This window comes from Carettochelys insculpta, chromosome 3 (genome assembly GCF_033958435.1).
Source record: "Carettochelys insculpta isolate YL-2023 chromosome 3, ASM3395843v1, whole genome shotgun sequence".
Lineage (NCBI taxonomy): Eukaryota > Metazoa > Chordata > Testudines > Carettochelyidae > Carettochelys > Carettochelys insculpta.
Genome location: NC_134139.1, coordinates 59,950,128 through 59,977,655, shown reverse-complemented (window position 1 = coordinate 59,977,655; position 27,528 = coordinate 59,950,128). Strand labels below are relative to the sequence as shown.

The 27,528-nt window shown below is 39.4% G+C and overlaps 1 protein-coding gene and 1 long non-coding RNA gene across 2 annotated transcripts in view; one reads left to right on the top strand and one right to left on the bottom strand.

Moving 5' to 3' along the window:
• Positions 1-8,112, bottom strand: part of LOC142010302 (uncharacterized) — a 59,862-nt gene extending 51,750 nt beyond the window's left edge. Inside the window, exons 1-2 of the long non-coding RNA XR_012644761.1 lie at positions 7,979-8,112; positions 6,011-6,055 (exon numbers count right to left, since the gene is read on the bottom strand). This is a non-coding gene — a long non-coding RNA (uncharacterized LOC142010302). The remainder of the gene's footprint in view (positions 1-6,010; positions 6,056-7,978) is intronic.
• Positions 1-27,528, top strand: part of SPATA17 (spermatogenesis associated 17) — a 178,195-nt gene that overhangs the window by 79,469 nt on the left and 71,198 nt on the right. Inside the window, exon 6 of the mRNA XM_074988612.1 lies at positions 14,638-14,761. Within this exon, the coding sequence (XP_074844713.1) occupies positions 14,638-14,761 (124 nt within the window). The remainder of the gene's footprint in view (positions 1-14,637; positions 14,762-27,528) is intronic.

Sequence of the window (27,528 nt, the reverse complement as noted above, 5' to 3'; positions counted from 1 at the left end):
TTAGATACTGTTATTAAATCACCAGTCAGCCTTCTTTTTGTCAAACTAAAAGGGTTGACTCTTTAAGTCTCCCACTATAAGACATTTTCTCCATCTCTTGAATCATTTGTGTGACTGTATTCCTCACCCCTGGTAGTACCTTTGACTCTCCGGCAGCTGCACCTTTTCAGGCGGACGGAAGCACTGGTCCTCACCCACCACTCAACTCTCACTGTTGGCTGCTAGCAGCTGTTGTGCATTACAGCGCCGCCATCCCCCCAGGCAACTGCGTCAGCTCGCAGGCGAAACACAGTGAAGGGGGTCTGGTCTGTCTCACATACTGACCTTATGGAGGGACTTGGTCCTTCTCCCTTCTAATGCACAGTCTCAACGGTGGACCAGGAGGTGTGGTATTGCAAATCGACAACTCCTGTGAAGGCAGAGGAAGACACCCCACTGCCTTGTAGGTTATCCTGGAAAGGAGTAAGGCTAAGGGACTAAACCCTGACAGAAAATCCAGAGGGGAGTCCTAACGCAGTTCTGTGTCAACTTCCAGCACTGTCCCGGCAACTCCTGCAGCTGAGCTGGTACCAAACGTAAGGGTTATCCTTTCCTTAGGACTATATCAGTAAAGCCAAGAGCGGGGGCCTGGTGCCTGGGCAGCCCACGGTCTCCATAAAAATTGCCCAGGCTCGCAGCTGGTGAGGTACTCCAGCATAAAAATAGTGTGTGACTTTCATGTGTTAAACATTAATTTATTTGCAAATAATTGAATTTATAAAGCACATTTTCATATCTGTACTTCAACACTATTTTTGTTAAATTATTTTCATCTTCCAGCTACTTATTAGCAGAAACTTAAATTATCTGATTCCTGAACTGCTGTTGCAGAGCTACATATATCCTAAAGACTCAGACGATAGAGCTGCCATTACTACATATTTGAAATAGCGTGACATAAATGATAAGATGTAAAATCACTGGGAGTTATTAAAACTTATTTATGGCAGGTCTCCTGGCTATGGCCTTATAAATGTTCAATTGTTTCTGTCCGCCAAGCAGTAAAATAGGTGAATGGGCATTAGTTTGGAAAGGAACAGGAGAGCTGCAGCCCATTGACCCCTATGTTGAGCTAGTAGCCTTGAGAGTCAATGACCTAGGTTCTTAAGATGGAATAAGCATAAAATACAATGGAAAGACGAGTTTGCAATTACTGTAGCATGCAGGCTCCATTGAGTAGGTGAACAAATGTGAGATAATCTAGTGTGTCTAAAACCCAATAAACAGTTATCTCCATTTTGGCCTTTTTAGTATCAAAGAGCTATTTTAAAAATCATGCATTGTTTCATGTAACACTATAGACTATTAAATATGGAGGAATTTCAAAAGTTACCATTTTAATTATTTATATTGCTTGTTCACTTAAGATCAGGTTGTGAGCTCCATATTCACATTGATGAGCAGTTAATTACTTAGCCCTGGACAACATTGCTTAGGGCTGTGGCAGATCCACATTCCTGTGTGACATAGATATTCCAATCTGACCTCTAGTATAGACAGCACTATGTTGATTGGAGGGCTTCTACCATTGACATAGCTATTGCCTTCCAGGGTGCCAATGGGAGAAGCTTTCCCATTAGCGTAGGACTGGGATCTGCAACCTGCAGCTCTGGAGCCACATGTGGCTCTTTTAGGACTTCTTTGTTGCTCCCAATGCTATAATTGCAAAATAGAAAAAGCCCTCCTGATTATTTTTGATAAATGGTGAAGCTCTAAAAGTCCAAAAATGAACATCTCATATCTAAATAGCAAATGATGTCATCGCGAAATGTTGGATAATATCCCCTAGCATCCCCCAGAGAGTTCAGGAACGAAAGTCAGGAAGGCAGTGGTACAAATGCATATGTAAAGTGTGAGGAAATAGAATATGTAAAAAGGTTGTGAACACCCTGCAGTAAACACGTTTTGCATTATAAATCATTGTGTGTACGTTCTTCTTAAAATAGGGGTTTGTATGGTTTGACATTATTTATTAAGGATCATCTCATATTCACATTCATTGCATCTTTTGAATTATTGTGTTTTTTCTACTGAATTGGAAAAAAAATGGCTCTTCTTGCTATTTTGGTTGCCGACCCTTGGCCTAGGTAGAGTCTTCATTCACTAAATGCTAGAATAATGCAGCGGCACCAGTGTAAATGTAGGCAAGGCTTAACACAAGCAGTTTCACTGACATCAATAGGATTCACTTGTGCAAACTTTCAGCAAGAGCAAGGGGTGAGGAACATGTCACAATGTAGCCCTATCTGTATTCTTTTCGGTATTAATTAATGTAGTTAGGTTTACTGCATTTATGGCCAGTTTCATTATCATATTCCCATTGATGCAGTGTGTGGGTTGCTAACAGGGAATTTTTAATTGTTTAGTTGTTTAAAAGCAACTGTTTACATTACTTTTTTAATTTAGAAAATATTTTGATGAGTTTTGACTTTATATGAGTGGTGTTTAGGAAAGGCCCATGAAATAAATGTATTCATTATGACCCTGTGGTTTATCTGGTATGCGTTTATTATAGCATTTGTAAAGAGACTCTTGCTAGTGCACCAAAATTACTTTATTCATAGGGTTGTTTAATCACTGCATCACAACAGAGTTGGGGGATGACTCTCTTCAGGAAGCAAGGGAGGGACAGTGAATGATTTCCTTCACATCTTAGAATATGGCTGTTCTGCTTAATATAAAGCTCTAACATGGACACACAATAGTTTGACTGCACAATTTGGTAATGAGCCCAAAGTATTACAAATATTATGTTAAGTTATGGGGATAGATTTACTGTCTGCCTCATTGAATCATAGTACAAATAGCCAGGTATCATACATTGTATCATAATAATTTCTGTAACCTGAAAATAAGTAGTGTTTAACAAGAAAAACACAGAGCTGAACCATAGGATAGTCACTGGAATAGTCCCTTCCATCTGTAAAACTCTGGCTGGTATTGATGAGACTATTACTAAGAACGTATAATTATATGGGTCCCACTGGGTTCTTTTAATTGAATTATGAGGTGTCTCATGAATGCCCTGTTCAGTGTGAGGACACTTCACACTTTGTGAATCAGACATCCTATGATTTGCTTGTAGATATCCATAAGAAACCATATTGTAGTACACTGTTTTTTTTTAATGAAACTTTTGTAATGAAGAAACATAAAATATTTGGTTTTAGCACTGTATCTGTGTTGTTTTTGTTATGAGTCGTTAGCTTCAGCTGAATTGGAAGTATATAGCTTTGGAGATTACATTTTTATCTGGTTCTCTACAATTGTTCCTATAGATTTACTCAAGTGAAACTTACATTTATCCATGAAAATAGCTATTATAATAGTTTGGTTGCAGGCTGAAGCCTAGTCTCTGAGGCAGGGGTGGGCAAAATCCAGCCCCCATTCAGAATCTGGCCCTCCAAACTGCCAGATCCATCCCGTGGACTCTTCTCCTGGGACCCTCAGGTACAGAGCAGGAAGCTGATTAATTGCTCTGGACCTCAGGGAGAGGTTTTGCACACTGCTCTACCCCCCAGCAAAAATCTCTCAGCTCCCATTGGCTGGTTTCTGGCTAAAGGTAACTCAGAGATTTTGCTCAGGTGAGAGGAAGCGGCGCGTAAGCATCTGGAACAGAGAGCCATGTGGAGCCGGCTTGACTGATCTGGGGCTGCAGCAATCAGGGAGCCTACCTCAGGGGCTGCTAGCTGGGAGCTGCCTAGGTAAGTGCCTCCCTCCCAAAATCTGCCTCTGGCATCCCAGTCCCTCCTTCTCCCCCCGCCCCAAATTCAGCAACCTATCTCATGAGAGTCTATCATTCAGGAAATAGAATCTCTTCTGCTTCTTGAAGCAAGAGGAAAACATTCCACTACAATATACATAGAATGGGATTTATTTCTGAAGATAAAAGGCATTTATTTCTGAACTTCAGGGGGCTCAACACTCATCTGCCTCACCAAATTGAAAACTAGATGTTCAAGATCGATCTACAGTTCTTTACTTGCAAGATGCATACTTCCATGTATCCATTTCTCCCTGCACACAGCCGGTATCTGAGGTTACAAGTAGAACTGACTCTCAGTAAACACAATATGCTGCCCTTATAAGATTCAGCAGTTCTAATGGTCTTTATGAAATGTTTGGCAGTAGTAGTGGCTCACCTGAGAAAAGATGGTATAATAATTCCTCCTTATCTTGATGATTTGGTGGTTTGAGAGAAGTCACCACAATAGGCAGAGGAATACATTCTACTTCTCCAACTTTTTATTGCACTGAGTGTAAAAATTAACAGAGGAGCCCTCCTTGGAACTAATACAAAGAATTCATAGGGGCTATGTTAGACTTTACTACAGTCATGAATAGCATATCCACCAGATGCAGAAACACCCATGTACTGTGGGTGAGAACTTGCCCAAGACTGCATAGGCTTCCTGTATATTTGTCGTAAAGCATGGCATACTTCAGCAGGGTTACGTATATACCACTGCAATCCTTCAAAAGAGGTGCTTCTGGAAAATCTCTTCCAAAAAAACCTCCTTTTGAAAGAGCATGTCCACACACAAAAAAGCAGATTGAAAAACTTGACTTCCGGTAGAGAGTGTCCACAAAGCCTCCCCACTCTTTTGAAAGAATGGGCCAGAGATTGAAAAACCTGGTGCCCTTGAGGACTGTTCTTTCAAAAAAAAATAATAAAAGGCCCCCCAGGGCATGTACACACATTTTCTTCTGAAAGAATCTTTCAGAAAAAGGCGCTCTTCCTCATCTGGGAGAGGAAGAGGGACAACAGAAAAAGTGCTGCATTCTTCCAATTTAATATCAAAAGAATGCATTTTATGTGTAGATACTCCATGGGATTTTTTGAAAGAGCCCCAACTTTTTAAAAAAACGAACAAACTTACTAGTGGAGATGGAGCCCTGGGCTACGTCTACACATGCACCCAACTTCGAAATAGCTTATTTCGATGTTGCGACATCGAAATAGGCTATTTCGATGAATAACGTCTACACGTCCTCCAGGGCTGGCAACGTCGATGTTCAACTTCGACGTTGCTCAGCCCAACATCGAAATAGGCACAGCGAGGGAACGTCTACACGCCAAAGTAGCACACATCGAAATAAGGGAGCCAGGCACAGCTGCAGACAGGGTCACGGGGCGGACTCAACAGCAAGTCGCTCCCTTAAAGGGCCCCTCCCAGACACACTTTCATTAAACAGTGCAAGATACACAGAGCCAACAACTAGTTGCAGACCCTGTATATGCAGCACGGACCCCCAGCTGCAGCAGCAGCAGCCAGAAGCCCTGGGCTAAGGGCTGCTGCCCACGGTGACCACAGAGCCCCGCAAGGGCTGGAGAGAGAGTATCTCTCAACCCCCCAGCTGATGGCCGCCATGGAGGACCCCGCTATTTCGATGTTGCGGGACGCGGATCGTCTACACGTCCCTACTTCGATGTTGAACGTCGAAGTAGGGCGCTATTCCCATCCCCTCATGGGGTTAGCGACTTCGACGTCTCGCCGCCTAACGTCGATTTCAACTTCGAAATAGCGCCCAACACGTGTAGACGTGACGGGCGCTATTTCGAAGTTACTGCCGCTACTTCGAAGTAGCGTGCACGTGTAGACGCAGCTCTGGAGTGCACACAGAGTTGGCTGAATCCTAGGTACCTGCTGAACATACACCACTGTAATATGGAATGTTTTTCTGGGCACTGCTGAAAGGGCCAAATCAGGGCAAATTGCTTGAAGCAGGACTACTTAGAGCCCAAGATGGGGCATCCTCCTCTACAAGGCACACCTAACCAATCACAAAGAGAACGTCTGTTGCCATATTGGCTAGAAAGAAGTCACACAAGCAAGTCTTGTACACTCCAGCTTCTCATGTGCCACAACCAGTATATCTCCTTACACAGATTATTAAAACCAATCACACCAAATCTGAACAGGTCCTTCTACCCCCTTAGGACCAGCCACATTTCCAGGTCAATGTATACCTTAGATCTTACCCAAACGAGCATGTCATGCGAATCCTTTCAAATCTAAGAAAGAAAGAAAGAATAGTTTGAGAGTAAAAGTGTTAAAGCAATCAAATTACATACACCAGTCACGAAGTTCTTGATGCAGGCTTGCAGCAGAGGTGGAACAGACTGTTAGGTTATGAGTCTCTGGACTACATCCTTTGTTAATATGAATCATTTGTGTTTGCAAGCCTAAATTCATAGCAAAGATGCTCCCGAAGTGATAAATTGGAGAGAATTAAAATATGAAGTGCTCAGGACCCCCTTTATACTCGTGCCAATGTGGAGGAAATTTCTCACTGTGTGTAAGCATGTCACCTGTCCAGTTCCTTATTAGGCAATCAGCCATTGTCTATCTGCTGGGTTGCATTTTCACAGTCAGATTCCTCAGACTTTGATTGGCACCTAATAAGGCCTTTTGTCTATCGAGTGCTACTTCACCTAACTAAGAACCCTTTCACAATAGGTTGCCAAGCTTCCTGTTGAGGTCTCCCCAAAACTAAAATTTCAAATACAAATACAGAGTTGATACTTATAACTTCAAATATAAAAATGATACATGCATATGAGCAGTTAAAAACAGAATCAGCAAATCATAAGCTTGTAATAGATGCTTCATTTGGTCCACTTTGCACAAGATTTGGTGCAAATGTAGAGCTATGTAACAATATTTTGTATGTTCATCTCAAAATCCAATAAAGTCACCACCACATATAGATGACTGCATGAAATCAGTGCAATCTTGACATTGAGTTCTCTGGGAACAAAATTAGTCCCTAAAATCCTTCTTTCAAGGGGAAAAAATGCTGCTTTTCCCTTGCAAAACTCAATCTATATGCAAATTGACACGTCACACACTAAAATCCAAATACTCTGCAATCTCTGTAAATAAGCACACTCATCAAGGCAATTTTCAAAAAAATCCAGAATTTGGTTCTGGGAGTAAATTCTTCCCAACAAACCAGCAGTGGGACCCAGAAGCACCTAAAAAGCCCTTCCACAGCTTCTGTTGCAGTTCAAGGCCTTTTGCCCACTGTATCCTCCTACACACAAAGGCTGCTTCTATACATGCCACTTGTTCTGAAAGCAGCATGCTAATAAATAGCCCAGAAGATACTAATGAGGTGCAGATGTAAATTTCCGGTGCCTCATTAGCATATGGTCACATGATTTGGAGTCTGGAAAAAGCTCTTCCGGACTCCAAAACAGCCATGTAGAAGCATGGCCCCTGGAGATCTCCCAGAAGGAAATCCTCCTTCTGGAAGCCCCGTCTTCCGGAAAATTCCGTGCCTCTACATGGCTGTTTTGGAGTCTGGAAGAACTTCTTCCGGACTGCGAATCATGTGACCGTATGCGAATGAGGCACTGGAAATTTACATCGGTGCCTCATTAGCATCTTCCAGGCTTCTTATTAGTATGCCATTTTTGCAACAAGTGGCATGTGTAGAAACAGCCAAAGGGAATAGTCCTAACTGATCCATGGCCCATGACTCTGTATCACTGTTTTGTGTACTGCTTCAGAGCATTGGTGTCTGGTGTACATGAGATATGAATTTCCTCTCAGTGATCTGGACTCCTGGGGGGTCCAATGTCTTTTGGATCTTGTCCATTCAGGTAACTGGACTGAGTTTGTAGCACTTTATATAATGAACTATTTACAGTGCAAAATCCTCTGAGTGATTTTCAGACAAAGCAATGATGCTTATCACAGTACAGAGGAAAATATGCACAAGTATACAGTTGAAATGAACATAGAAAAGTTTTGAATGGCTGGTTGATTAGAGGTATAATATTGCACATATTGTATGCCATATAATCAAATTATATATTATTGTGCTATTAGTTAGGAAGATTCTAGCTGGAAAGGCCATGGACATAGTCCAAAAGAGAATGCCACATACAAGGCAGATAGTTTCAGAATACTTCAGGAATACAATAACTCACACGCAAGACAGTTTCCAAGCTCCTATTGAGGATCTGTCCCTCTTCAAAAGATGTCTCGTTTCTGGTTAAGCAGCTGTGGCAGGCACCTTCCTTTCCCAAATTTGCCCAAGAATTTTCCATGCCACTTGTATGACACCACGTCTCAGGCATCACTGTACCTTGTCAAAAGAGGCTGGGGCACATTGTGATACGAACAGTACACACTGAACACACAGCAGAAGTAGAGGCTCAGATAAGGCAGAGAATGCAGTGGTGGCTAGATGTCACATTTCTAACATATAAGGTAATGTATGTCTTCTGTTATAAATATAGCTGTATACAGAACACCATGATCTATGCTTTACGTTCTTCCTCTGAGACATATACTGCGCTTAATTTTTACTGGATTTTTTTTTAAAGTCAAACCATTTTAATATGGCAAGTCAGCTTCTGCTCTCAGCTGCACCAGTATAACGCCATTAAATCACTAGGTTCACTGGTGTAGCTAAGAAATTGTCCCAGTAATTGCATATGGAGTTCCTTATTCTTTGAGGGGGAAGGATGATGTATATTGTTGGAAAGGTAAAATTTATTTACATTGGCTTCTCTTATACTAATGTTACCTATTGCCTATATTGCAGGAATTTTATGATTTGAGGGCTGAGCTATTTCAAATCACAATAACTTGGTGTGCCTTCTGGGTACTCTAGACAAATTATACTGCATATTGATTTTCTCAAATGCCCTTTACTTTACTTAATACTCTGATTTTATGGTTCTCTGGCCACAAGATCACAAAATTCCTCTTAAAATGCAAACAAAATGCAATATTTTCATAAAGTTTGATAAATGTAGGTCAGTATAAATCTGTGAAATGATGCTGTTCTATGCAGCACCATTAAAATCTGTATATTGCTGAAATCATCATTTGAAGACCCTTCCAAAAGTGCTAGAAACAGTATTCTATATGTATTTTTAACCTTTATACAGATGGCAGCAGTGTGTTCAACTAAATCTGCATCTCATAGCTGGAACCAACATCACTGCATGTTTTAAAATGAAACATCACAATAGTAGTAAGTTATAATGGCATATTAATAACTTTTATTTTAAAACCAAAAGTGAAATAATCAATGGTATACAAATTAACAGCTATCTCACAGATTTGTTAGTCATTATCTTATTAGAATCATGGGCTACGTCTACACGTGCAGCCAACATCGAAATAGCTTACTTCGATGTTGCGACATCGAAATAGTCTATTTCGATGAATAACGTCTACACGTCCTCCAGGGCCAGCAACGTCGATGTTCAACTTCGACGTTGCTCAGCCCAACATCGAAATAGGCGCAGCGAGGGAACGTCTACACGTCAAAGTAGCACACATCAAAATAGGGATGCCAGGCACAGCTGCAGACAGGGTCACAGGGCGGACTCAACAGCCAGCCGCTCCCTTAAAGGGCCCCTCCCAGACACAGTTGCACTAAACAACACAAGATACACAGAGCTGACAACTGGTTGCAGACCCTGTGCCTGCAGCATAGATCCCCAGCTGCCGCAGAAGCAGCCAGAAGCCCTGGGCTAAGGGCTGCTGCCCACGGTGACCATAGAGCCCTGCAGGGGCTGGAGAGAGAGCATCTCTCAACCCCCCAGCTGATGGCCGCCATGGAGGACCCAGCAATTTCGACGTTGCAGGACGCGGATCGTCTACACTGTCCCTACTTCGACGTTGAACGTCGAAGTAGGGCGCTATTCCTATCTCCTCATGAGGTTAGCGACTTCGACGTCTCGCCGCCTAACGTCGAAGTTAACTTCGAAATAGCGCCCGATGCGTGTAGACGCGACGGGCGCTATTTCGAAGTTGGTGCCGCTACTTCGAAGTAGCGTGCACGTGTAGACGCAGCTATGGTGAGCAGTATATCTGAGCATATGAGCTCTAAACACGGGCACATTTTAGCAATTATATAGTCCCTGCTACAGTGGCACCAACCAAATAAACTTCTTTCCCAAACTTGTCTCGAATGATCATCAGTGTTCCCTTTGCTTATTGAATCTTTTGCAGATAAATTTGTACACAACATCCATCAAAATTTCACATATTATATTTTCCTTACTTTGGAATTTCACAAAACAACTGACAAGTTTTTTGAAAATATTCCAAAAATTAACTGATATAAAACAATTTTTGCATCTGCAGAGTTGCTATTTTTGTCGCCACAAAAGGTGGTGAAAACACACATGCTTACTTTCTTGCTTGACAAAACTATTTGGCAATGTTCAAGTCTCTGTCCACACATGCAGCACTTACAGGTGGCAGTGGAATCTTTAACCTGATGCAGAGGTTATAATTCTGATAAATGTCAGTGGAGAGATTGGGATTGGAGAGCAGAAGGCATTGCACAGGATATGAAGAATTTACACCCTTGATTGCTTGAGATGTTCACAGACAAAGGATTACTTCTTACTGCTTGTTGAATGTACTATTTATAAAGAAAAAAATTGGGACTGATGGGAGGAAGGGCATAATTTAAAGCCTGTCAAAGTAATTGGGAATCTTTCCATTGACATTAATAAGCTTTGGATTTGTTTGGTTTTTTTTTAAGAGAGTATGAGTTATGCAAGCACATATGCATGTGATTATGGATCTCAGGGTTAGTGGTAAGATGTATGGTGTCTAAAAGTAATGTCTGTAGTATATTCTTTACATATATGCTAGGCTCATCTCTCTATTTACACACTGGCCAATTGTCTGATTGCACAGCACATAGTCTACAGCTATATGTGCAGTAGAAGCATCTGTCTACAGAAGTTAATGCCAGAAGAGATGTTCCAACAAAATTTCTGCTGCCAGAGTGCGTCTACACATAAAAGCGGATCAATCTTTTGATCCTCTCAGTTGACAAAAGGGCCCCCTGGAACATCTACCCAGCTTTTTTGTTGACAGTTTCTGTTGACAAAACACATTGCATGAAGAGATGCTCCATGAGTTTTTGTGACAAAACACCAGTTTTATAGACAAAACTCTCTAATGTAGTTGTAGCTTCAGAGTTTAATTATTATACTGTGATTTAGAGTCATATTTAACGTCTTTTTTACTTAATTCCTTGGGTCGGATCTTACTGTCATTGCTATCAATGGGACTATGATCAAAACTTTAAAGTATGGTAGAAGAGATGTAGGCATTTCAGGTTATAACATTTTAAAATATATCTAAATCGGTATAATTTTGCTTAGAAATATGTGTGTGTAATACTGTGTATACTAGCAACTACTTTATATTTTATGATGACTTCAGGGATATGACAACAATACTATAATAAAGTAATATTAATATTGTGCATATAACATTACTGAAACAGGAAATATTAGCAATGTAAACATATAAAAATCTATTAAAATTATATGGGTATTTAAAAGACCTTACATTCATGAACAGTTTTGTGTAGAACATTAATGCAGAGATGTCCTACTATTTGTTAGGAATTGTGATGATTTTAGGATGGATAGTACTTTCGAATAAAATTATATGTTGCCTTGAATTTCATTTCAACAAATACTCTAAACTTTTTTGATTTGAACAGATTGTAGTAATGAATCACTCTAAATAATACAGTAAATCCAAACTGATGACATGGGACAAATTGTTTACACTTTGCTATTATTAACTCTGTACTAAAATTAACATATGTGAATATATAAATAGATATTGATATCTTGGAGATTTTCACCAGTTTTCTCTTGAACAATATAAACTGTTATTCATTTTAGGGTACAACTGGATAAGAATAGAAAGAAGTTATAATCATATATTTATAACAAATATATTAGTTATTTACAGTGGTCCGGAGACTGAATAGAAGAATCTAATGAAAAATAATTAGATGCAGTATTAACCAAAATATAGAACATATGCACAAATATTTCAGTATAAAGTTGCTTAAAATAAAAAAGTAAACTTGGTAACCCATGGACTTTTTATTTATGTTTAATATAGAACAAAGAGTTTCCTTGCAAAAATGCTTATTTACCCACATGTAACTGCTCTGAAGTCTGTACCTTAAGGACAAAGAAAGGTCGCCAATCTCACCAACTCCTAGTTCTTTGTCAAAAATGGACACAGTTAATGAGGTTTGTTTGGTACAGCACAAATTCTCAGACACAGATAGAGATCCTTTCAATGGAAACAAATTTGTTTGGCTTTACCAGGTTACTTAGCGATTAATAATAGCCTTGAGATGCAGGTCAGAAAGGTCATTCCACCTGCTTGCCAACACAATCTAAAATGTGCAGCTAGTCCAGCTTTGGAAGCTGTGAGGTCCCAAAATGCTATGCATAAAGTGAAAGAGGCTATTTTCCAACTTCTTTTTTCATATTAATAAGCAATTTTCAAGGGAAGGGTGGCAAAACGGGGGCCATGCTACTCTAAGTAATTCATTTATTTTGCAATTTAATCTTATGTTGGAAAAAAATTACACTGCTGCAAAAGCATAGCATGGTGATTTTTAAACGTCAGAATGTTTCATAAGTAACCTTGTATGAAATATTGTATTAGCAGCCTTTAAGAGTAAACTGCAACAAAAAATATTTGCACAGATCAAAACAGACCTATGCATCTTTCCCTACCTTTAATGTATTTCCTTTTCATTCTTTTTTGTCATGAACATTTGACGAAAAAGCATGCATGATTTACTTAACATTTTACTCATTTTACCAGGTGTTGCAGATTAATATTTTGGTGAAGAAAAGTTGAAACACTGTAGCATTGAGTCAAATACAAAAATGATCATATTTTAATATGTTTCTTTAAGAATTTATTTTTCCTGAGTTCATGTATTTATAATGCATTTATTACCATTTCACATGTATTTGTGGACTAATTTGCCATTATTATAAGAGCTAGCATTACAAAATTGGAGCCCAATCCTCCAGACACTGACTGATGTAACTTGACTTGCCTGTGGGACTATTCACATCAATAAAGTTCCATGTTACAAAGATAAATATACATGCTTAAATATTTGTTGGATTTGATCCTTGTTTTCCAGGGCTATGTTTGCTGTCAACTGAAGTTACTGTTGGAAGATACCTTCCAACAAAACTTCCATTGACAGCGTGTGGCCACACACAGAAATGGATCACTCTGTCAATCCACTCTGTCAACACAGAGTTGCCAGACTGCCCAACCACTCTCGTGACACAACAGCCAACCAGGAACATAGCAGACAGGGCTGCTCAGTGTCCTGGAAGCCCTGTCTGTTGACAGAGAGCCCCACAAAGCATCCACACTGGGATTCTGTCAACAGATTCTGTCAAGAAAGAAGTTCTGCCTCCTGGGGGAACGGCAGAACACTGCTGACAGAAGTTTTGCATTCTGTTGATTTACAGTCAACAGAAGGCATTTGTAATGTGGATGCTCCACAAGTTTTGTCAATAACACTGTCTAGTGTAGACATAGCCCAGGAGCCAAATCAGACTCCCATTCAAGTCAATGAGAGTGATACCACTGACCATGGTGGGAAAAGGTCAAATCCCTTATTTCTTTCTGCTGTGTTATTTACTATCCAAACATATGAACTGTGCATTTTTCTTCACTTTTTATTTTATGTAGCATATTTTGAAAAATTTACTCACCCACTTAAATTTTAGACATATCTACATGAATCACTGGCATCCTTCACACACAGGTTTATGTGAACCATTTCTTAATAACATTAATAACATGTTAATCAAGTTAAAGCTCTTTTAACTGGGTCAAACTAATTCTCTGTAGATGCACTGTGAACTATGACACTGAGTTATGCTTAGTATAGGACATTAATTTACTCTCCATTTTTGCATAATTTGGGGGCAGACTGTTCCTTTTGTGAATAAAATGCATGTGAAGAAGCCATTGATTTGAAAAATACCTGTATGTTTTTCTTTGCGTAGTTCTCCTCAGATTGTTTCACTGGAAATATGCATTTGCCACTTTGTTGCAAAACAGACAGGGAACTCTTATTACCTGTGGACCTTCCAAGAGCTATGGGAGACACAGGGACATTTGCTCACCCAACCTTGTGTCCCTCCACACTAGCCCAGGAACTCCATCCCACAACCTGTTTCCCTGGCCGGGACATTGCTGTGGCCTTCCCATAAGTTTGTATTACCCTTCTCAGAAATGCTCTGTATTCAGGAAGGAGATGTCTGGGGAAAGTTAATATTGCACGTGTCTTTCCCAAGGACTTCATGGGTACTTAATAAGGAAACGGTGTATATCATGTGTACTTAATGAAGGAATAGACCCCACTCACTGGCATGCAGACCATGCCCACAGTCCATGCCCCAAAATCTGATAAAACAGTACACAGTATTTCTCTTCTGTTTTATCAAAATAGTTAAATGACACCATCAAAATGTTCATCAAAAGCCCTAAAGAATATAAATGAATGATGAATAAACATGTAATTCTGTACAATGCACATAGAATGTAGCTTTAATTATTTTAAAATGGTACCAAATGATAGTTATAGCTATTCAGAATCCATTCACTGTACTGTATAATGTACCAAGTAGCTTTTAACATTCCACTGATTTCCATTGATTATTAATGGATGTGGGCAGCATGGAGAAAAGGCGGCGGGGGAAGTGTTAGCATCTTTTTTCAGCTCTGACCTGTAAATAACAGAGTTGTTTTGATGCAGGAAAGAACTAGAGGAATTTGCAGAGATGAATGAGAAAGAAAAGGAGAAGAAAGACCTAGAAAGGAAAGAAGAGAAAAAGGATGACCAAGCCCGAAAGATGCATTATCTTCTCAGCACAGAACAGGTGGGTATACCTGTCCTGACAGCTCATGTAAACCACTTGGGCCCCCCAGCCTGACAGAGATAAACTAGCAGGCTGAATGGGACATGACTTGTTGAAAAGATACCACAAATACACTATTTTGAGTTCAATTTAGGGCTTTTCTATAGGTGAGAGCAGGTAACATAACTATTCTATGACAGCAGCTTTACAGAGGCAGCAACAGCACTGCTGGAGGAAAGAGTCCAAGTCAGCAATTTGATCTGCCACTGTGATAACACAACACAGAGGGCATAACCTCGCTTTAAAAACTCATTTTGACTGGCTTATTGTTGCATTGTTGCACTTGTCAAGAACGAAAGTTATTAAGCTGAGGAGAGGTTTCATTTTTTTCTTTTTTAATTGAGCTAATGATTAGATTGATATTTTGCTCCTCTGCTTTGTTTTAAAATAGATTGTAAATGTAGGTTTTTAGCTAAAGCTTTTCACAGAACTGCCTCTATCAGTAATTTACCTTGATTATTTTCACATAGGTATGCATCTTGAATTTTGAATATTTACTGATTAGTTTGTTTGCACTGATAAATTTCTAGACTTTCCAAGTCTGCCTAACAGTGTAGTTAGAGGAAGTCGTATTTGTTAGTAATTAGTAGAACTGACCTTATATGGCAAAGCAGGATTTAAGAATTTTTTTTTTAATTCTGAAGGGCTGTTTTATTTTGACTTTATTTCTCTTCCTTGACAGTCCCTATTTGTGAACATTTGTGCAAATTTTTCTTCTTTCTATGATTGTTTAGTGAATGCTTCTTCTTCTCATGAGTGCCTGCATTTGCATATGAAATTTCATGCATGTCCAAAACTTTTGTTATAATTTCCTATTTGTTGTTTGCTACTTATTGTTAGTTATTTGTTAGAATAAAAATTACAGTACTCCGATGAGGGAGCAGGAATCATGTGAGTTAGTGGCAGCAAATTTAGCCTTTTCCATGTTTGTGAATCATTTAATATCAGCCCATAGTTTAAAAGTTGTTTCCATTAATTTTTACATCAGTTTTGACAAGTGGTACATTAGTAAAAAAACAAGTGGCTTTAATTGCAATATTACTGAAATTCAAGACCTGTTCATAAGTAATTTGCAAACAGATGAAAGGCCTATGTTAGTAACTGAGTATTATTCACCACAAATAATTTGGAAAACTTTAGAAATAGTGCATTTGGCACATAGAATGTTCTTAAAATCTTTACATTTTGTTTCATAATTATTTGAAAAAAATAACTTTATTTTACAATAATTTCAACATTAAACAGATACATCAAGCAAAAATAATAGAAATAAGGAGGTATAACAAATCAAGTGTTAATATGGATAAAATGTTCTACATCTTTAATATCTGAAAATTTAACACTGGAGTGTTGACCATTCTTTTAGATGGCTAGTGAGAAGTGAATGACTTACACTCTAAAATATAATGGACTTATTTTGTTCCTGATAGTACCAACTGAGAAAATTGTTTTCTCCCAGTGTTCCCTTTAATAACAAAAAATACTCTAATAAGAAAAAATACATTAAATTACTGTACATTACTGGCACTCATTTTAATTGTCTGCACTTTTCCCCTTCATGCACCAAACAGTTTGATATAAAAGAATAAGTTAAGCAATGTACTGAAATATGATTTTAGAGGTTTTTTCCTACCTCCTTTCTATATTGAATTGTTTCTTTGTGGCATATAGTAAAATAATATAAAGTATGTTTACCGTATTTGAACTTTCAAAAAAGAGGACCCCCCCCCCGATAGGGAGGGTATCTATATCATTATCTACCAACTCACATTGTATAGTATATGTAATACAGTGTACAACATGAGTTGGTAGAAACATATACAGATGCATTCCCTCTCAGAAGTGTCCTCTTTTTTGAAAGTTCAAATTTGGTAACCCTAGTTAAAGGTTATAGGTATTAAATATCAGTATTTTCTGCTGTTGATATTTCCATCATGTATTCCATATTTTTATTTTTGACGATAGCTGAATCAGAAATAACTTTCAAGGAAAATACTGAAATGTATTATTATGGGAAATTTTATAACTGAGATAATTCCATATGTTGTTAAAGACTAATATCTTTAGTCTAAAAATAGGCTATCATAGATTTGAAGAAGTGAGTCTTCCATAGGTTATTCGGAATTGTAGCTTTAGCCACTTGTGGAGCTAATGCTTCAGGTACCATGCTGATTTTTTTCTTACATTCTGCAGGACAAAAATTAAAATTGACTGCCTTTTGTGACTGCAGTGATTTGAATACTAAAGCACCTTAGTGTTTACAAGTTCAATAGTTACATTTTTACAAAGGCTACAAATTAATATAGTGTTTAATATAGTGTAATACTTTGTCAAGCTCAATTTATTTATAAGAATTTGCAGTAATATAGCTCTTTATTGTTGATTTTGCTTCATTTATATAAATATTTTAACATAGATATAGTATTATGTCAGCCATACGTCAGTGTTTGAATTAACATACCTTTATTATTTTATTAATTTAAAAATAAGAGTATCTTCTGGACATCTGCATTTCAGAAAGAAATCTAAACGAGTGAACATATTTGTATAATCAGTATTCACTAGCAATAATAAGGTTAATTTATTGTCAGACACTTAATTAACCATTATGCCCTGAAAATTGTTTGTGATGCATCCCACTAACTTCAAAAAACAAATCAATTTTACTGCTTTAGAAAATGAAGAGCACTTACTTCTTGTCTTATATAGCCAGTGTTCACAAACTACACATGCAACAAAACTTTGTAGCTGTTAAGAGGTGGTTTGAAAATAGAGAGTGATTTTTTTTGAGTAAAATTAAGTTGGAAAATAATACCTTCAGAAATAAATTATGAGCTCTAAAATTCTATGCTTGTGAAAAACTGAGCTTTAAGCAAGTTGCTTTATGTATCAATAGCTTCAATAACTAGTCAAGTAGCACCTAACATATATGAGCTTTCTTTTTGAAGAAAATTTCTCCTATATGACTCCTGTAATTATGAAGTAATCTGCGAGTCTATGGCCATGTTATCAAGCAATAAATTATGTTGTCTGCTCCATCTACTGGTTGATTTTAGCAAAAGATTCCTTTGTGTTACTTTGGTAGAAATATCTTGAAATTTGTCAACATTGTTATCTATCTAAATCCTGTTAGAAAAAAAATTGAACTCGTCTCTATTGGATTTTAGTAACTTGTATGTGTGTATGCTCAGCAAGATGTTTCTTGTCTGCTTTTAAATAAATAATATAATAAATGGTGTGTTTTATGATGGACACGATACCTTGAAAATGCAAGGAGCTAAGAACTGCATGACAGGGTGAGCAAAACCTGTGTCTTTGTTCAACTTATTTCTTTGAATACAAATGTTGACAGCACATTGTAGAATAAAAATCCTACAGGTTGATTTTATATTTTAATTTTATTATTTCTCTTTTACATTTGTAAATCAAATCATGAATAGGTTCAGAAGCTAAGTTTGCTATCAGTCCATAAACGCAGTGTGCCAAATGGTAGTATTGTGTTAATGGATCACTTTGAAATACAATTTTTTCAAAATAAGATTTTTTTATTTAATGTTTCTTTTATGAATTTATACAATATAGCAGCTTTTCTCTTTGCATTAGGGAACTCTGACATAAGTGTGCAGGTTGTACTTGGTCTCCTGTAAGTACATATTAGCAAGTAAATGTGGCAAATGGATTTAGAGGCCAATTTTCCAAAGTGCTGACAAACTGTAGCAGCCTTTGACATCAATGGAAGGTGAAGGAGCTCAGCTCCTTAAAGAATCATTCCCTACTTCACAGGATTGGGTTTGAAAGGGCTATGCTTGATGGAACAAGGGACTTCAGGTCTCAGTCACTGCATCTAATATTCCCATATGTATGTGGTATACAGAAGCAGTGAAAGTCATGCTTTTCTTGTAGGTGTACGATGGACCAAATTCAGAGTTGTAAGGGAGACTCTCTGTATGGCGAAGACTGAACTAGCCCTCTGCTATTATAATTGTTTCTATTGCCGAAAGAAGGAATAGGGAACCAATTAAATAGTACTGCCTCATGATTGATGAACTTTTCCTCCAGATGCTGACACTACCACAAGAGATCACGAGAAATGTATATTTTGCGCCATTCTCTTTGTGGTCAGAGATAGCAGAGCTAATTTTGCTCTAATTTTCAGAACAAAATTAATCTTTGAATAGAGACCAATTATGGAAAATTGGACCCCAATTGATGAAAGTTCTCCCTCTTGGAATTTTTCCCACAGAGCATCTTTGAACACAACTGGTCATCTGGGGTCATAGGCTTTTACCCAAAGCTCATCATCTTATACTGAAGAACTCAGAGCCATCTTGGTTTCTAAGACCAGACCATTGTCCTTTAGCATCCACCAAGCTGGCATCATCTAGACTGAATTGTCAACAACTCCAAGGGATCCTCCATTTACCCAAGAGCAGAAATACATGGAGACACTTGAAACTAATCTGAGAAAGGGTACCTCATTTCATTCTGCTAGTGCTCCTGATTCAGATACAGGATTTTCTTTTGGGACATTTCTCTGTCTCAATCAGGTCTTGGCTGGAAAACTTACTTTGGCAGTTTCATTCTCTGGGTATAATGCCTTTCTGATTTTTTTTAGTGCTGTAGTCCTTAACTTCCTGCTTCTGAACTATCAAGAGAAGAGAAGCCCTCAGTAAGAGGAGCTTGATAAAAGACTTTTGTTTTCATTGCTGACACACTTTAGGTATACACCTGATACTCTTATTTCTACAGTTTCATAGGAAGCGGCATCTGTCAGTCTGTTGAAGGAAGATACAGTAAACCCTTGAAATGCAGGATTTTGAGTTGCACTTAACTCACACAGCTCTGGCTCAACTCCCTGCTCCCAGCCTAGCTCCAGTTCCCAACCACTATGAATGGTTCCGGCTCAGTCAAACCCCCCGACAGCTCACTCCGCCGCCCTGCCCAAGGCTCCAACTCAATCCCCCGCCCCTTTCAACCCCCCTGCCAGTGTAGCTCTGGCTCAGACCCCCCCCCCGCCCCTGCATCCCAAACCCACCCCATGCTTAACCCTCGTGCCCCCTTTCCATGGCCCCAACCCACCACTGGGCTTAACCCTCCCCAGCTGCCCCACCCTCCCCCAACCCAAGGACTTACCATTCAAAAGGCATTTCAGGTGCTCCTGCTGCTTCCCCGGCTGCAGAATATGTGTTCCACTGGGGAAAAAAGCTGCCTCCCAACTTACGCAAAATTCCAGTTACACAGGGCTGCACAGGAACACAACCTTCGCATAAATCAAGGCACTACTGTTCAGTTGAGAAGGCCTCTGAAAGGCCCTATTGTTCCCCATTGCCTGAGGAGGCTGTGCTGACTGTTTCTTCCTCTCCTCTGTGATACTTAGGGTACCAAGACTCAGTTTATATGGTATTGATTTTTTTGATGTTCTTTTGGCAGCTCATAAGCAGAGACTCCTAAGTTCCTTGACATTGGAGAGCTTCAAGAGAAGGACAAGATTGCATTCCTATTAATGGCTGCTTGGTTGAGTCTGCAAAGGAAATGTAGAATCATTCTGCCTCAGCACCATTGCCTGAGAGGAGACCAACTCTTTTCATTAACACAGAGAACTACTGGAATTATTCTTCTGCCTTTCACCTGGAGCATTGTAATGATGTCAGCAATGGACAAAAAGTCTAATTTAGGAAAGGTGTCTTCCTTTCCTGGGAAAAAGGAAACTAAACACTTTGAGCTTTTTAGAAGGCCCACTCCTCAGAAGTCTTAATTTTATGTGCCTCTATTTATTAAGTGGTGAGGTGAGATACAGATATTTTTACGGTCCAAGATGTCTTCAGCACCTTCCTGGGGACAGAAACAAACATTTTTAGAGTTCTTCTTTTAAGAAGGCCAAGAAGGCTACATCTACACTACAGAGATGTTTTGAAAGAAGCCCTTCCGTAAGATCTCTTCCAAAAGAACTTCTTTTGAAAGAGAGCATTCACACTCAAAACAGTGATCTGCTCCTTCAAAAGAGAGCACTCACACAGCCCCTGCTCTTTCGAAAGAACAAGCAGGGATGAAAAATCAGGTCCCATGAGGACCGCTCTTTTGAAAAAAAGGATTCAGATTGTTCTGCTGCAGTGCAATACAATTCACTGTCTAATAATTGGAAGATTCTAACCTGAGCAGTTCAAAAACTGGTGAGCCTTTGTTATTCAGGAGGTAAGTTTAAGTGTGGCCCATTCTCATCTTAAAAGCTATAGAAATCTAGGAGGTTTTGTTGGAAAACTACCAATAACAAAACAAGGTTGCTACTTTTTTGGACTGGTTTTCCCTGTGGTTTTCAACCAGTGTTCGGCTGTGGTGTAGTCCAACTACTGTGTCAGGGACTTAATATACTTAAGCAGCTGGCTCTCAGGAGGCCAGTTTTGGATCAGGGCCATTAATGCCCTGCAGGAGATTTTCATAACTTGAGAGTAAACATAGATGACTACACTGATCAATCTCCTTATGTTCATAATAACCATTCTGGGATTGAAACAGTTCTGTCTCTGCCTTCCTTACTACAGCTACTATAGTCAGAAAACTTAGCAAACCCCATGTTGGAAGGCCTAGTTACGGATGCACTGCTTGCAGCAAGTTTAACTGAGTCTGGCATACAGACCTGCCACTTACTTTATGAATAAAGTAAATGTGTAGTTCTTCTGTTCCTGGTTGAGGGTACCATGTTCTCATGTATGTTGCCACAGACTGTCGTAAAAAGATGCCCGTCTCACAGTCAGTGCCCTAGACAGTAGACACAGATGATTCCCAGTTGGGATGGTGAAGCATATTTAAGAAGGGTTTGGAGATGAGAAAAGTATGGCTTATGCAGTCTCGGCAAGTTGGAAAACATCACCTTGGCGCCACTCCCACTTCCTTCAGGACCACACAGGAGATAAAGCATTTGAATCTCCCTCAGGAAAGAAAGAAGGGAGAGAAAGACAAGCAGTCAGGAAATAAAAATTAAAATATCTGTTACGAAAAATACATTGCTTTTTTGGTTATGTAGCAGCTGGCGGAATAGAAAAGGGGGGAGCAATTTTAATTATCAAAAACAGTATTAAGCTAAGTTTCCCAAGTGTCTATAAAAATTGAAACAGAAACACTTTAACAGGTTAGTACTGTAGAAAAAAAAAGCTTCATGAAGAAATATGATAATGTGATTATGAAGTAAATAGTGGAAAAAAGGAAACCTATTTCAACATGAAAATCCCAATTCATTTTTAATATCTTGTTAGGCAACCTATTCTGCCACTCCTCTTCATGCTGAATACTACTATCCCCCAGGCACAGACTCATCTGAAGCAAATATGAGTCTTTATATTGACTTCCAAGGGTTTTGCTTCAGAACCTATAAGTGTCAGTCAAGTATCAGAGGGGTAGCCATGTTAGTCTGGATCTGTAGCAGCAACGAAGGGTCCTGTGGCACCTTATAGACTAACAGAAAAGTTTAGAGCATGAGCTTTCACGAGTTAACTCACTTCTTCATCTGTGCCAGAGGACCCTTTGTTGCTGCTATAAGTGTCAGCGTGCAAGATTCATGCCCTAGGGATCATGTTCATAGGTTTTTTGTTGTATAAAGCCCTCCTCTCAGTCCAGTACAATGCTGATGTAAATTCTATAACTTTTAATCAGTGCTGGTTTTAAGTCCTGCAACTTTCTGTAAACTTTTCAATAGTAGTTTTGTTTTTGTACATGTAGAGAAGGAAAAAAAAAAGAGATTCTATACAGTTATATTTTGTTCCATAAGCTTTGTTTTGTAGCAGCTGCTAGGTCTATATTAAATAATTAGTGAGAAATTGTTTGTAGATACCACGTCTTATAAGAAATCCTGGCTGTTCCTTTGGTGAAAGAACTTTCTGTCTGAAGTGAGCTTTCCTTTGTGTGAGTGAGGAAGTGTGAATGTGGATGTATGTGTAACGGAATCAGTCCCTGAAGCCAGCCCCTCTGGATGATAAACTGCTAGAAGCACCTGGATGGCCACAAGCATAATAGGAGCTGAGCCCTGAAAAAGAACCCACCCAAGAAAAAGAAAGAGGGCCCATCAAGAGAAGATCAAAGGACCATCTGCTGATAGCTGATGACTCATGGTCAGACAGCATACTGGAGCAGTGGGACAGGACATTTGCTATTGGACTGAAACAGATAAAAGATGAGGGCAAAGCTATAGGAGCTCTCTCTTTTTTCCCTTCTTTCTTCTTACCATCACCACTCTGCAGAACTGAGTCTGTGCTTGGGTGCAAGAGGTAGGAAGAGGCCCATGGCCCTGACCTTGGGATTCTTCCCCTCTCCCCAGGATGGATGATCCTGACTGCTCCTGAGAGCAAGCTGACAAAGAGACCAAGCTGACAATCAGCTCCCCACCTTGGATTCATGATAGAAACACTGGACCCACTATGCCTTGGCTTCTTCCACTGTTCCTGTGCAACACCTCACCTAAGTGAGCTCATCTATGAAAGGTTTGAGAGGAGGAGGGTATGAGTGTGTGTGGATGTGTGCTTGAAAGCTAGTTCCCCCTTTTTTCTTTAATCTAGTAGTGCCATTTAATAAACTACATATCAGTGTAACCCTGGGGTGGTCTCTCTAGTGTAAAATTAAGGTAACAATTCTAATTCCATTTTTTCTTTTTTAATTATCATGTTATTGTAGAAATCATAACTGAGTTGCAGCATTCAGGGACTCACTCAGGTATAACATTATATATGGTTTTAAACTGTCAATTCGTGCAGTAAAATGTAAAGAATACTTTCAGGTCTCATTTCAGTTGTGCTTTGTCTGAAAGAGTGTTGAAGATTAATTTACCACAAGTCAACTAACAAGTGAATTCACTGTTTAATTTTTTTTTTCAATTTGGATTTGTTTCTGAAAGCAGAGACCATAAAAAGAGGAATAGTACTGAGGGACTGATTATCTTCTTATCTACACCAGGGCAAATCAGAAGCTAAGTTCACTGAGGTCAGCAGAGTTACATCAGGATAAAACTGTGTAAATGAGTGGTATATCAGACCAGTAATTTCCTTATCAAAGCCTAATAATGGACATTCACAAGGCACACCTGATTAACCTACTGCAGCCCTATAAGCACTTGAAAAGCAGTTGGTCTGAAATGACACTGTTTGACACCCTCTGCCTTTGGACACCTGGTAGTTTTATTTTTAGAAAGATGAGCACTCAAGCTACGTTTACACTTGCGTTCCTCTGCCGAAAGAGGTATGCAAATGAGACACTAATTTAAATATCACATGCTTCATTTGCATAATCTGTTTTCAGAACAGATTCTTTCGAAAGAAAGAAAAGCATTATAGACAGGGCTCCTTCGAAAATAAACCCCATCTTTGAAAAAACCCTTCTTCCTATTTTGCCTCTTCTTTATTTGCTTTCATACAACACTGTCCATCCATTCATCAAAACCGCAGTTCATTGTGTACTGGTCCCATGGTTAACTAGTGAGGTAATGCAGCTATTCACACTATCCCCATCCATTATAAATGCATTGTGCAATTGCACTGGCTTAACTAAAATGAATTATCAAATGAATCAGTCAGAATGGCCATGTCTACACTAGCCCAAATCTTCAAAAATGGCCATGCAAATGCATGGCCATTTCGAAGTTTTTTTTTTGTCAGCATAGACACGGCCAGAATGTGGTAAGTGCTATAGTTATCAGGTGAATATGAGAGCAGATAGAAGAAGCTCTTTACAGAACAGATCTGGACAAGTACGTGGGGTTTTGTGACAATATAAAAACAGTTGCTAAACAGAAATAATTTATACCTCCAAGAACATGTAGATGAGTAAGATGTGATGCTCTATCCCCTGCAATAACACATTGGCTACGTCTACACTAGCCCTAATCTTTGAAATGGCCATGCAAATGGCCATTTCGAAAATTACTAATGAGGTGCTGAAATACATATTCAGTGCCTCATTAGCATGCCAGCAGCCGTGGCACTTTGAAATTGCCATGGCTCACTGCCGCGTGGCTTGTCCAGACGGGGATCCTTTTCAGAAGGACCCCAGGAACTTCAAAATTCCCTTATTCCTATCAGCAGATAGACTGCATGACCATTTCAAAGATTTGGGCTAGTGTAGATGTAGCCCGTGTGTTATTGCAGGGGATAGAGAATCACATCTTACTCACATGTACATGTTCTTGGAGGAGTAAAATTATTTCTCTTTGGCAACTGTTTTTAATATTGTCACAAAACCCCATGTACTTGTCCAGATCTGTTATGTCAAGAGCTTCTTCTATCTACTCTCATATTCACCTGATAACTATAGCACTTACCACATTCTGGCTGTGTCCACACTGACAAAAAATCTTCGAAATGGCCATGCAAATGGCCATTTTGAAGATTACTAATGAGGCACTGAAATGCATATTCAGCACCTCATTAGCATGCCGCTGGCCGTGGCTCTTCAAAATTGCCATGTTTTGCTCCCGCATGGCTCATCCAAAACCGGGGGGGGGTCCCTTTTCGAAAGGACCCTGCCAACTTCGAAATCCCCTTATTCATATGAGCTCATTTGCATGGCCATTTTGATGTGTTTTTTCAGTTTTTTCAGGCCTTTAACATGCATCTGATGAAGTGGGTCTTTGCCCACGAAAGCTTATGCTCTAATAAATCTGTTAGTCTATAAGGTGCCAGAGGACTTCTCATAGTTTTTGTGGATACATACTAACATGGCTACACCTCTGATACATATTCTTTTGAACATCATGGGATAAGTAGGGAGTCTTTTTTTTCCCCCAATCCGTTGGTTTGACAAGCCACAGGCTAATTGCCTCTTATGACAGCTTGTTTTTGTCATGGGAGTGCTGATTTTCATAAATATTAAATGAAGTTATAATTTACAATTTACAAATGCATAAATTAAAGCACAGGACATTGTGGTGTGACAGGTTCTCACACCAATCAACAGCAAACTGAAGAGCACCTTATGGCATAATCAGCTCCAGCTCAGCCATCTGTGATGTATATGAAACCTTAAGGAGGGCACTTACTAAAAGGAAGGATCCAAACCTAGCACAGGGTGGTAGTTAGAGAAGGAAAGAAAGCTAGAGTTCCCTAGCCCTACAGCTCAGAGACTGATTATCAGAAGAAAGGTTGAAGAGCCTCTTCCAGCCAGATCTTTTAAAGGGACTCAGTAGTGTAGAGGAATCCATTATTAGACCAATTTAATGTGATTATACACTACTGAATCCCTTCCTCCAACTTAAGCAGCCTGTAAAGTCAATCTCTGTACTCCACTTCGATGAGAGGCGTAATGTTTGATTCAATATCCAGCAGTTGACATGGGGTCTAGTGTGGATACTATGTTGCGTAATTAAAATGAATTGGCCTCCAGAAGGTGCATCACAGTATTTTACTCTGACTGCTCTAAGAGCACTTGCAACTTCACTTCACATCAGCCAGATACACAGGAAGCAGCTCCTCCCCTGTTAAATCCTTGGAAACATCTGAATTTCCATTTCCAGTTTGATCTGTGTGGCGAGCATGCCACTGATCATGGAGATTCCAGGCCACAAATGCACTGGATCTTATTGCTGTATGGGGAAAAGGATCTCTGCAGCCAGAGCTTCAATTCAGCAGAAGAAACACTGGTATCTCTGCCAAAACTGCTCAGATCACACAAAAGTGCTGCATAAAAATGAATAAGCATCCACAAGTATACCAGAAGATAAGGTAGGTAACCAACTGTTCTGGGTGTGTCCCACAAACATGCCACTTTTATGAGGAGCTTCATGCAAGGCTTGGTAGTATGCCAAACCACACTGTGGATATCTCAGGATCCCAGGTTGACCTCAAGCAACAATGAGAAGGACATTATTGATGAGAAAGAGGAGCAGGAGAATGTGAGGCAGGCAAGCAGAGGATCCATTCTCCCTGGCAACCACAAACTGCTCCCTGGCAACCACAAATTGGAGCCCATCTCTTCATAGGGCCAACTGGCAATGGAGTGTAATGCTGGAAAAGGCACCTTAAATTGTAAGGATTACATGCTACTTTTTTATGTTTAACCTCAACAAAAATAGTTATAGTAGGAATGCATGGCTGCTAAAGCTACACAGAGAATGCTATCTGAAAAAGACCTTCTAAGTGCATGGAATGGCCTAGGAATCCTCTAAGAAGATTTCAAGGATGCTTTCCCACATGTAATCTGCAACTCTTTACAGGTTTCTGGGAGAGGCTACCTTATTTTGTCCCTCACAGAGGGACATTTTCCTGTGTCACTCTAGCATTAACTTTGTTAGTGAAGCACATAGCATTGCAGATCTGCACCCAGACAGTTGAAGCATCTGCTCCGTGATGCCTTATGTACCCTCAGGAGTATATAACATATAAGATCAGCTAGGTCAATCAGGGGAAGTTCTCAGTGCTAACTGCAAAAAATTGAACAAGTAATCCATCTCTCATTTAGTGAAATCTGGGTCACACTACCACACTTTCCCAAACATGCCATGATTGTGGTTGTAAGGGATCACCAACATTGAGGGAAAAAAAAGGAAACAGGGGAGGGAGATATCAGCCTACTCTTTGTGTTCCTTCCCTCCCATTTTGGTGCCACTTCTGTAAAAAAGCAAACTATTTGAGGGCCTTTACACTGATGCCTGGCCTCTACACCATCCAGGTGTGTGTGGGATTTTTTATTAAGAAATTTACCCTTGCACCAGAAACAGTATATGCCCTATCAGTGCTGGTGCTTTGCATTCG